Here is a 13,634-nt window from a genome sequence, read left to right on the forward strand (position 1 = left end):
ACTTTTAATAATACACCCAACATAATTGAAAAAAATAGTAATACAAAAACCTGTACACAAATGTTTACAGTAGCATTATTAGCCAAAAAGTAGAAACAACCTATATATCTATAAGCTGTGTCTTGTTCTGTTTTGTGTTGTTACAACAGAATACCTAATACTGAGTTAGAAATATAGGTTTATTTAGCTCATAGTTCTGCAGGCAGGGTACTTCAAGGACATGTCCCTGGCTTCACGTGAGGACTTTGGTGTTGCCTCATAACATGGCAGACAAGGTCAAAGGGAAAACAGACATGTGCAAAGAGACAAAACCCAACGGGCTTCCCAGCTTTATAACAACTCACTGTCATGACTACTCCATCTCCCAGAGAACTGATCCAGTTATGTAACGGAGAAAACTCAGTAACTGCCACAAGAATAGCACCAAGTCATTCATGAGGAATCCATCCCCAGGACCCAAACATCTCTTACTGGGCCCCACTTCCCAATACCACTACAATGGGGATCAAATTTCAACCTGATTTTTGGTGGAGACAAGCAAACCCTATCCCCACCATAGCAGCTACTGGATAAACAAAATTAAGTGTATCTATACTAGGAATTATTATTTAATAAAAAGTACCTATATGAGATGATAGATATACTAATCAGCTTCACTATAATAATTATTTTGCTGTCCCTATCCCATAATTTTATGCTGTAAACCTCAAATATGTATAGAATAAAACTTATCTTACAAAAATTCAACTTGATTGAATTAAAAATTGCTAAATTTAACAAAATGATATGGAAAATTTTGTATAGTAAAGAGGAAAAATATAAAAAGAATAAATTCTCCCAACAACAAACAAACAAAAGTAAATAAAGTACTCGTACAATCTGCAGCATACATGAACTTTGAAAACATTATGCTGAGGTTAGTGAAGAAAGCCAAACACAAAAGGCTACCTAGTATCTGATTCCATTTGTATGAATATCCAGAATAGGTTAAGTCTATAGAAAAAAAAAGCAAATTAGTTGTTAGTAGGGAATGGAGACTCCAGGCAATAATGAGAGACTAACTAATAGTTATGAAGTTTCCTTTTGAGGTAATGGAAATATTGTGAAATTAGATAGTGGCAATGGTTGCATAGCATAATGAATGTAGTGAAAGTCACCCAATTGTACGTTTTCTTTTTTCATTTTATATAAAATTAAGGGGTACAACTGCTTTTTGATACATGGATGTATATCCATGTATAGCCTGGCTGTGGTGAAGTCTGGGCTTGTAGTGTACCCACCATAGTGGGTACCACCAGCATAGTGTATATTGTACCTACTAAGGAATTTCTCATTCCTCATTCCCCTTCCATCCGCCCATCCCCCAAATCTCCAATATTTATCTATTTCACACTCTATGCCTATGTGTACATATTAGGTAGTTCCCACTTAAAAGTGAGAACATGTGGTATTTGCTTTTCTGTTTCTGAGTTATTTCACTTAAAATAATGGCCTCATAATCTACGCACGTTGCTGCAAAAAACATTATTTCATTTGTTTTCATGACTGAGGAGTATTCCATTGTATATCATACCACATTTTCTTTATCCAGTCATCTGTTGATGGACACAGGTTGATTCCATATCTTTCCCTGTGATAAACATACTAGTGCCAATATTTTTAAGTGTAATTATTTTAAATGCAATTATCTTCTTTTGGGTAGATACCTAGGATTGGCATTGCCGGATGGAATGGTAGTTCTAGTTTTAGTTTCTTGAATATTTCCGTACTGTTTTCCATAGAGGTTGTACTAACTTACATTCAATATAAAACAATATAAAAAAACTGCAAAAATTATTCTCTACATGTATATTTGTTATATAACTTTCTGTAAAATAAAAGAACATAGATGTCTGAGAACAGGAAAATACTTAAGGAAGTGTGCAAAACACATAATGTGCCTTTATTTAATCATAATACTGAACAATCCTTTTTTGAATGTGCTTAATATAAACATTAACTGAAAATGATAGAATTTTTGTTTAAAATTTGATGTTATCCAAACGTTTGTCAAAAGCATATATAGCAATTGTATATAAAAGAAAAAGTATCAGAAGTTACCTCTACATTATAGAATTAGGTTCTAATTATCTCTGTGATGTGCTCATTTTTATTTTTACACTTAATAAAAATAAACATTTTTCTTCTAAATAAAAATACATAAAATTAGATTAATTATTGTCTTTTATTATTGCATTTATTTGCATCACTATTATTACCTCAAAGTTAAGGCATCTATTCATTGCTAGTTTAATATTTATATGTAATAAGTCTGAACTTTTGATTAATTTTTACAATTCCATAATATTCATCACCAATCTTCCTTGGAAACAAATTGCTTGAAAACCGAGGCCCATGTTTTCTGATGCTTTTTTCAAAGTTCCTAGACTAACTCTGAGAGTATGAAGCACTCAGTGATGTTACTTAACACATGAAAACATAAAAAAAGGAAGATGCAAAGGTGTCTGTGTGAGCAATTAACACATTCTGTGCTTGCTTCCAATTTGTATGCCACAAGGCCTTAAGCAAAAAGAAACAACTCTGCAATCTTATTAATAACATAATTTTAAAAATAAAAACATCCTGTGTTCTTTCTCGCTTCCCCCCACATATACATGGCCACACATAAGCACATGTACAGATACATTCATAGGAAAGTATTCACTAGTTACTTATGTGGCATCATATAGGTGATGAGCATGGAGTGTTTCCACCCTTTCATCTCCTGTGAGCATTGTCTTAATTCCAACAGTGTGACCCTAATTATATGAAATATCCCCTTGGGACATATAACACATAATTTTCTTTAAAGGCTCATATCAGTAGTAAAGGTATCAAGGGATTTTAATGTTGAGGGGAGTACATGTACATATATTGTAGGATTCTCATGTGTTCTTTGACCAAGATTCTGAACATCTGGGCCAAACCGCATTCAGCTCATTCTATTGGCATCCGGAAATTAGGTATTAAAGGACATAAAAAGGAGACAGGGGTAGTGACAGGATTTTTCTTGTTGTAGTTCATAGTAGATAAATTGGAGAGATGTTTTGCCAAAGTGTACAGAATCTTTGAGTGTATACTATTGATTATTCTCAGAAATTCAGACTTGATTTCATCCACTTAGTTTGAAGGTAGAAGTGTTGCAGACATTTGTTTTGCAGAATGTTTATTTCCCCAATTTTCAGGTTTTCATTCAGTGAAATTTTTATGATGATTTTGAATATTTATAAACAAAGCAAACAGGAATCATTGGAAATGATGAAAGTCAGGTATGAACCACCCAACAACATGGAGAAAAAATAGAAAACAATTCTTGATTATGGTCAGAATTCTTCCATAATCAAGTTCTTACCTGCCCTCCTCTTGTTCCTTAAAATAAGAATCTAATTAACTGGCTTTATTCCTAGACAGACATAGTTGTGACTGTGTTTCATTGATTTTGGATAGCAAACATACTTGGATGAACCTACAGTCATTTTGAGAGAAGAGCATGGTCTGTAAAGATTGAGCATGCTCCAGTGAGGAAACAAAGTTACTATTTACAGAGTTTGGGGTGAAAATACACAACCGATGATATCAAAATCATACTTTATAAATGGTGGTATTTGTTTTTAATGTTATCACTTAATAGACCTACTCACTCACAGCATAATACAAATCTATTATTCTTGCAGAATTATAAGGTAATATAGCATTAAAAGCATTTTATAAGCTTATATTTCTTGATGAGACTCATCACTTTTTTAAAAAAGTTGTGGCCCTCAGCTTCAAATCCTGATAACTGGGAACTCAGCGTATTGGGGACTAGAAGGTATTATAATTTCCCTTTTTCATAAAATATAAAGCTGAATTATCTTTCTTTCATCACCAGCAATTATATAGATTTGTGTAAATTTACATTGCCACAGCAGTCACATTGCCCAGCTGAGTTTCCAGCAAGTATAAATATCATTCTCAGAGGCAATTTATAGTACAGTTCAAACAGACATCTTTCTCAACCGAAATCTCTTTCCCTTTGACTCTCGGGAAGCACAAATTAGAGAAATACAGAAAGCGGCATGTAAGATAAAATTAAAATGTAGCTGCTGTATTAAAAGAAGAGAGAATTAACAAAGTAAAATAAATTTTTGCTAACTTTAAAAAAAGCGTTTTTAATTTGTTTTGGAGAAAGTATTATATAACTTGTGCTTAGTGCTATATTATTTTGTATCAGCAAGATCTTTAACTGAGATGCTTATAAATGTAATTGAGATGAGAACTAAACTTCTCATGTAACAATAAAGCCAGTTTTAGTAATTAAAACTATATAAAAAGGAAACACGAGACATAAATAGGATATTTATGTGTTTCCCTTTTATAGTTACAGTTTTAATATATATTAATATAATGTATATTAAATATATATAATGTGAGATATAATGTAATATATATTAAATATATAATGTGAGATATTATATATGTAACATAAGATAAATATGCAATGTGAGATAAAGACAGCATAACTCATCCTAAAGATATATTTTTTATTTTCAACCTAGAGGTATCTTTACGTTCTCTAATTTCTCTACTTGCTTCTGTTACAGACATATAGAGTTAAGAGTTGACAGCTTAAATGAATCGATAAGGAAAAGCAAGCAATAATTCAATATTTTTCAAATATTTATGAGAACTTGGCATATTAGTCAAATATTTATCAAACTACATTAGAAAATCTAGCTTATTTTCACAGTAATCTATACAATTATGTATGTATGTGTATAAATTATTTTGTTTCCTTAATAATAAATTGTAAAGGAAATTTGAAAAATATAATACACAAACATGAAGAACAAATTTACAAGCTTCACAGAAAGAAAACTGATAATTGTGTTATACAAGGAAACACTTTCTCATTTTGTAAGCACATATTTTTCTTATAACCAGAATACTAATTACAAAGCTTTTCTTAGCCTTGAAATTATTTGTGTAAATCCATACCAGTGTTGCTAAGTCGAAAATTGAAGATCAGCCAAGAAGTTGTGTTAATGTAAGTGGATTCCCCATTTTAAAATTTTCATTGTGTACTAATAATGTGAGAAAAATAACTTCAGTGTTTTCCATTATTTTGCTTGAGGGAAACTGTGTCAGACAGGAAAATGAAACAATTTGGTTCAATCAGTTTGATTTTTTTTTAATTTTCAATTTTTTGTGGGTACATATTACATGTATATATTTATGGGGTATATGAGATGTTTTTTTTTTTTTTTTTTTTTTGAGACGGAGTCTCGCTCTGTCGCCCAGGCTGGAGTGCAGTGGCGCGATCTCGGCTCACTGCAAGCTCCGCCTCCCGGGTTCACGCCATTCTCCTGCCTCAGCCTCCCGAGTAGCTGGGACTACAGGCGCCCGCTACCACGCCCGGCTAATTTTTTGTATTTTTAGTAGAGACGGGGTTTCACCGTGTTAGCCAGGATGGTCTCGATCTCCTGACCTCGTGATCCGCCCGCCTCGGCCTCCCAAAGTGCTGGGATTACAGGCGTGAGCCACCGCGCCCGGCCATGAGATGTTTTTATACAGGCATACAATGCATAATAATCACATCATGGAGGATGGGTTATCCATTCCTACAAGCATTTATCTTTGGTGTTACAAACAATCTAATTATACTACTTATTCTTAAATGTACAATTAAGTTATTATTGACTATAGTCACCCTGTTGTGCTATCAAATACTAGGTCTTATTCATTCTTTATAACTTTTTTTTTTGTACTCATTAACCATCACCACCTTCCCCGCCAGCTCCCACCCCAACCCACTACCCTTCCTGGCCTCTAGTAATTATCCTTCTATTCTCAATGATCATAAGTTCAATTGTTTTGGTTTTTAGATACCACAAATAAGTGAGAACATGTGATGTTTGTCTTTCTTGCCTGAACATAATTATTATGGTATTTTACTTCACATAATAATCTCCAGTTCCATCCCTGTTGTTGCAAATGACAGGATCTCATTCTTTACTGTGGCTGAATAGTACTCCACCGTGTATATGTACCACATTTTCTTTATCCATTCATCTGTTGATGGACACAGGTTGCTTCCAAATCTTGGCTATTCTGAACAGTGCTGCAATCAGCTTTAATTGCATGGTGTCATGCATTTCATCTATTGTTTATCGAAAGTTGTCTCTACCCAGTACTTACTTTCTTTGGTTTCTACTTTGACTTTAATATTTCCTCAAAAAATTTTGGGGAAGGTTTTTAGTATGTTTAGTTTCTATTTCTATGAAACTCTTTGTGCATATATTGTATATAGTTTTGCCTTTGTACTTTTTTATTGCATATGTATGTATGTATGTGTATGTATGTATATGTGTGTGTGTGTGTGTGTGTGTGTGTATATATATATATATATATATCCTAGCCCTGTGAAATAGGATCAACTTGTGGTAGAGATTAAATAATTAACCTTTACCTCCCAAACCAAAATATTTGTTTGGTTTGCCACCTTATTTACTTATTTATTTATTTTACCTTTTGGGGTTATCCTTTGTTTTCCCTAGGATTTTTCCAGGAATATTTTTTACATCATTATTAATCAAAAAGTAGAAATGACGTATATATCCATTGATTGCTGAAAGGATAAGCAAAATAAAGTATACCCATAAAAGGAATTATTATGGAATTATTATTCTGTCACCAGAAGAAGTGAAGTATGGTACATGTTGCAACATATATAACTATTGAAAACATATTAAGTGAAAAAGTTAGACTCAGTTGCCCATCTCTTGTGTGATTCCATTTATATGAATACCTACAATAGTCCATAGAAACAGAAAGCAAATGAATTGCTGTCAGAGCCAAGGGGGACAGGATGATAAGGACAGACTGACTAATGGTTACGGAGTTTCCTTTTGAGATGATGAAAGTATTCTGGGCTTACATACAGGTGATGGTTGCACAGCATTGTAACCATATTTAAAGCCACTCAATTGTACACTTAATTTTATTATTTTTAAATTTTGTGGATGCATAGTAGGTATTTACTATTTGATAAATGAGATGTTTTGCTCTAGACATGCAGTGTGAGATAAGCACATCATGGAGAATGGGGTATCCATTCCTTCAAGTATTTATCCTTTGAGTGACAATCCAATTCACTATTTAAGTTATTAAAAAATGTACAATTATTACTGATAATAGTCACTGTGTTGTGCTATCAAATAGTAACTTTTATTCATTCTTTCTGTTTTTGTACCCATTCTTTCTATTTTTTAATTCATTCTTTCTAACTATTTTTTGTACTGTCTCCACCTCCCATGCCCAGACCTTCACTACACTTGCCAGCCTCTGGTAACCGTCCTTCTACTGTGTCCATGAGTTCAATTGCTTTGATTTTAGATCCCACTAATAAGTAAGAATATGAGATGTTTGTCTTTCTGTGCCGGGCTTATATCACTTAACATAATGATCTCCAGTTCCATCTATGTTGTTGCAAATGACAGTATCACTTTTTTTAATGGTAGAATAGTACCCCACTGTGCATATGTAACACATTTTATTTTATTTATCCATTCATCTATTGATGATCAAAAGAAAGTAAATCAGTATATATTGAAGGGATATCTGCACTCTTATGTTTGTTGCAGCACCGTTTACAACAGCTAAGATTTGGAAGCAACCTAAGTGTCAACTGTATATTTTTAAAATGGTTAGAAAGGTTAATTTTATGTTATGTAGCTTCTATCACAAAAAAGAAAAAGTTGTATTTAAAATGTTCTCTACATATACATTTGCTGCATCACTTCTTGTAAAATAAAAATCCACAGATGTCTAAGAATAGGAAAGTGGTTACATAAATCATGTAAATATATTGGTGTATTTTTTATATATTGGTAAGAGAATGAAACTGAAAAAGGCAAATAATGCCTTAGTATTACTAAGAAAATTGTTGTGACTTCATATGTCTACACAAATGAACATGAAGCCCTCAACAATCCATGGATAACACCTCAACAACTGTTGCATTAGATATTCCAGAGGTAAAAGTGGAGGGAACAGGTGATAAATCACTAATGAGCAATGAGCCAGGAAAGAGATATACAACTTAGAGATTATAGTGGAGAAAGTATATTCAAGACTTTTTTACACATCCGGTAGTTGTGAGCTTTATGTATTAAGGTATGAATATTCTTAATAGGCTATTTTATTCAATAGAGAAAATGTCATAAAATTAGTAAATGACTGATCAAAAATAAATCAATATTTAAAAACAATATGTGTTTTGAGTCATATTCTGCATTTATTATTTTTGAGGCCTAACATGTATATTATATGTATTCCTTATTCCCTGAGTAAATTGGCCTGCAGACCGTTTTACAGTATGACATTTACTAAAGGCCATTTTCAATAAATCCATGAATGCTATTTTTACCTGTATATTATCAGCATAATTCTTTTTCTTTTTTTTTTTTTGAGAAGGAGTTTCACTCTTGTTGCCTAGGCTGGAGTGTGGTGTCACAATCTTGGCTCACTGCAACCTCCACTTCCTGGATTCAAGCAATTCTCCTGCTTAAGCCTCCCAAGTAACTGGGATTGCATGCGCCCACCACCATGCCCAGCTAAGTTTTTGTATTTTTAGTAGAGACGGGGTTTCATCATGTTGGTCAGGCTGGTCTCGAACTCCTGACCTCAGGTGATCCACCTGCCTCGCCCTCCCAAAGTGCTGGGATTACAGGCATGAGCCACTGTGCCCAGCCCAGCATAATCTTTTATTCAACCATGAGCAAATATGTACCTGCTTTTAATACCTCTTCTGTTATATTTGCTGATTTACAAAATTTTTAAGATAATAGGTACATAAATATTTCATTATAAAGGTTTTTATAAATGGAATACATTTAGCTGGAAGGAATTATACCACCAGGCAAGAAATAGCCTTGGTGAAGAAAAAAACAGAACTCTTTGTCTCCCTAGTATAGGGTTTTTTTTTTCAAGATTTATATTCTGGTTTAAATACCATCTCTCTGTGACTCTCTTATTCTCTCAAGGTTAGAGGATCATTTTCTGTGCTGTTTCAGCACTTGTGCAAACTCTATTATAATGCTCCTCTAAACTATAGTTTAATTGAATGTATATGTTTACTTGAGAGATTAAATTTTCATTTACTCTTTTATTCATCTCCTACTAAAATGTTCCAGTTAACATGATCACTCCTTTTCTTTTTTAGTTTGAATAGACTATTTGACTCTATCACCCTGCTTTCCGTTAAGATGATTAGCATAGCACTGAATTCAACACATTTTAATTAATATTTCACCCCTTAGCTAGACTGTGGGCTTCTTTGTAACAAGGAGAATGTTTATATTTTTCTAATGGTTAATATCTAACATAAGGCCTAACTAATGTAGACTCATTCATCTAGTCATTTAATGAATATTTGTTTTATTTATACCTTTGAGTTGCATTTTGTCAGAGCCTGAAATACAAAGACAAATACATACCTAGTGCTTTCAAATACAACATGTTGTAGTATACAATGAACAGATGTGTAAATAAATAAACTTATTATAAGAGTGTTGTGATAATATAGTGTGTGTGACAACCAGGAAGAGGTAATGATAAGTTCTATTTTAAGATTTAGCTGAGTTGATAAAAATATTCAGAAATATGGGAAATGAAATAACTAACAAATGAAGCATGAATGAATGAATCAATGAATCAATGATTTAATCAATCATTTCACCAATTGGTTGACATTTAACTGGGAAAGCCATACCATATACCAATTAGCTCCTGCATTGACTTCTGGTGTACGCAAGCCTTGAGGTAAATAAGACTTGTCTGTCCATTCTAATATATACATAAAAATATTTCTCAAAATTAATTCATAAACCTAATTTTAGCTTCAAAGACTGACCGGGCTGGAAAATGTTCTATAGGAAAGATTATCAATGTAGACAAGACACTTAAGGACTCTTTCAAAGTTTAAGAATATATCCAAGATGAATATATTAGATAAAAGTTGTGTGAATTCATACCAATGACTTGATTAAAACGGGCAATGTAACTTTTGTCTTTCTGTGGCTGGCTTATTTCATTTAACATGCTAATTTCCAGCTTCATCCATGATGCTGCAAATTACAGAATTTCATCATTTTTTATGATGCCACATTTTCCTTATCCACTTCTCTGTTGATGGACACAGGTTGATTTCATGTCTTGGCTATTGTGAACAATGTTGCAACAAACATGGGAGTGCAGGTATCTGGTATCTCTTCAACATATTGTTTTTCTTTTTTGGATATATATTGTTGTTCTCATTTATATGTGGCAGCTAAAAAGGTGGATCTCAAGGAGATAGAGAGTAGACTGGTGGTTACCAGATGCTGGGAATGGTGGGAGGAAGAGAGGATGAAAAGAGGTTAATTAATAGGTACTAAAATACAGTTAAAAAGAATAAGACATAGTGTTCAATAGTACAGTGGATAACTGTAGTTAACAATAATTTATTACGTGTTTCAACATGGCTCAAAGAGAATTTGAATGTTTCCAATAAAAAGAAAAGATAAATGTTTGAGGTGATGGATATTCTAATTACCTTGATTGAATTATTACACATTTTATGCATGTATCAAAATATCATTTGCACCTCCCAAATGTGTAAAACTATTATGTATCAATTTAAAAAATTTAGAAAAATAACACGTGATTTTTAAAAAAACACCATTCTACTTTTTACTTCTATGAATTGAACTAGTTTTAGCCATTCCGTAAGGTTTATATATATTTAAAACATTATGTTATATATGACATATTTAACTTTATGTGTCAATTTAAATAAATTGAATTAAATTCATTTTTTAAAAACTGGCAATAGACAAAAATTAAGGGAAAGGCACTGAGATATATATCCAGAATGGGCTATAAATTTCCCCAAAACAGTTTCAGAAAACATAGACTGAGAGAGAAAATGTATGATACTACACATGAATAAATGTAAAATATCACACGTAAGTTTATTCTTTGTTATTTTTCATTTATCTTTCTTCCATATGAATTAAGTTGCCTTGAATCAACCTGCACCCTTATCACCCTGGAAGAACTTTATGACACTCTTTCGTATCTGTTTTGTCTTTACTCCATAAACAATAGGGTTTAGAGTTAGGGGAAGAAGAAGATAAAGATTAGCCACAATGATGTGAAGAGAAGGGGGAATTGTGTGTCCCCCAAAACGGTGGGCAAAGAAAGTGAAGAATGCTGGAACATAGGTGATGATGATGGCAGATATATGGGCAGTGCAGGTGCTGAAAGCCTTCTGCCGAGCATCTGATGAAGAGAGGCTGATCGCTGCCTTGAGGATCAAAGTGTAAGACAAAGATATACAACAAATGTCAAACACTCCAATCAGGAGAGCAACCATTAGACCACAGATTACACTGACCGTGATGCTGGCACAAGATAGCTTTACTACAGACATGTGGTCGCAGTACGTATGGGAGATAAAATTGCTTTGGCAGAAAGGCAAACGCTTAACCAAGAATGGGAAAGGAATCATCAGCAAAACACCCCTCAGGAAGGTGGCAAGCCCAGCCTTGGCAATGATAGGGTTGGTGAGTATGGTAGCATAACGCAAAGGGTAGCAAATGGCTACATAGCGGTCTAGAGCCATGAGCATGAGCACCCCAGACTCCACACCTGTGAACCCATGAACAAAGAACATCTGGGCCAAGCAAGCATTGAAGTTAATTTCTTTGAGACTGAACCAGAAGATGCAGAGTGCATTGGGTAGAGTGGTGGTGCAGGTAAGGAGGTCAACGAGGGAGAGAGCATGGCCAAAAAAAAAATACATTGGATGATGTAAGGACTCCTCATAATAAATGAGGTACACAAGACCAAGATTCCCCACAAGGGAGATGATGTACATTGTGCAGAGTGGGAGGGAGATCCATACATGTACTCTTTCCAGACCAGGTATTCCATTAAGAATAAAAGATGGAGGAGTCACATATGAATTGTTGGAAACCAGCATAATTAATTAAATAGAGGCATTCTATTTTTCCAGAAGTTTCATCCTGAAGAGAAGGAATTATGAAACAAATTTCATTCAAATTTTCCTTGCAAATACAAATTCAAATTTAGAATAAAATTAAGTTTATAATGGCACCAACAATTATAAATAATAGTGACTATGAAAATATACAATGTATTGAATAATACTGTATTCCAGATAACATTTTAAAAGTTTCATAAACAGTCTAAATGTAATTCCATAGCCATAAGTAAAAAGTTGTATTTTTTTACCACCAAATAAAAGTAGAAACTGGGGCGCAGAAAGATTGAATGATATTCAATGTCACACAACTAGATTCAGGAACAGAAACAGTATTCATATATGACTTCGACATTCATGCAGTCTTTTTACTGTGCATCCTGGCTTCACAGAGGACATATCCTATGACAGGATGTGAAGCACGGTCCAAAATTTCTTCAGTAAATTAATGTTGTGTGCCAATACACAATAGGAAGCTTATGGTTATTTCTACCAAATAGCACATTATTCATATTTCAGTTTTTTCTATACTAACTGTGTGACTTGATAAGCTTTATGTCACTCTCCAAGCCTCAGTTGCTCATCTTAAATGGGAAGCAGGTGATACCTACCTCAAAGAGTTCTGAAAAATAATCAGAAATTTATTTACTGTTAGGTTAATATTCTGATGGATTAGATATGCTGATTATTCAAAATGCAGGTATAGATACAAAATGGATATAAAATACAGGACTAATGACCATAAATGTCAATCTGATTTGATTGTTACAAGAAGGAAGAAGAAAGAAACCTCTTTTTCTCAAGTACCCTATAATCCTTCAATGTCATTGAGATTATCTATTTTCTTTCCATATCTTCTCTTTTTATATAATTCTCAAGAAGCATATTATCTAGACTCTCACTTTATTCTCTTTTTGGGAAATGTTTTTACTCTTATGACCTCAAGTATAACCAACATGAAGATAATTTTCAGATAATTACTTGTATAAATAAGTTATGCCACAGCTGTTGAGCCCTTCTAAATGCATGATGACTATTTTCATCAGAAATACCCATAAAATTTTACATTTATTATGTCTAAGACTACACTTATTGCTTTAATCTCTACCTGTGCCCAAAATAGACTTTACCTCTAAGTTCTGTCTTTTGGATAATGGTGTCATTATCTACTACAATACCTAAACTAGTATATTTATGATCTTCCCTGGTATTTCTCCACCTCATCTTGGATATAATTCATTTACAGCTCAAAGGGTCCAAATTGTTACTCCACCCAGGTCACATCAACATATCTATTTTCTGTAGTCTATCTTCAGAAAAAAACTTTTAAATCAGAAAATTTCTTATATCAGCTCTTCCTTTCTAACACCACTTTCAGCGTAAAGACCACCTAGCCACATCCATTTATTTCTTGGCATTGCCTCTTTAGTATTTCATAAGTGAAATTTTTCCTGTAGTACAATTTTGAAGATGTTTTAATCCACTGCTTAATAATCTTCAATGTCTTCCCATTACTTTGAGAACAGGGCTCAAATTCCTTGGTATGACATTTAATAAAAGGAAATTTAGG

The 13,634-nt window shown here is 33.3% G+C and overlaps 1 protein-coding gene across 1 annotated transcript; it reads right to left on the minus strand.

Moving 5' to 3' along the window:
• Positions 1-11,086: 11,086 nt before the first annotated feature.
• LOC466394 (olfactory receptor 52N5) lies at positions 11,087-12,063 on the minus strand. Its single transcript, XM_521793.7, is given in 2 exon segments — positions 11,087-12,019; positions 12,022-12,063. Coding segments are annotated over 2 exon segments (975 nt in total).
• Between the last annotated feature and the right edge of the window lie 1,571 nt (positions 12,064-13,634).

Source organism: Pan troglodytes, chromosome 9 (genome assembly GCF_028858775.2).
Source record: "Pan troglodytes isolate AG18354 chromosome 9, NHGRI_mPanTro3-v2.0_pri, whole genome shotgun sequence".
NCBI lineage: Eukaryota > Metazoa > Chordata > Mammalia > Primates > Hominidae > Pan > Pan troglodytes.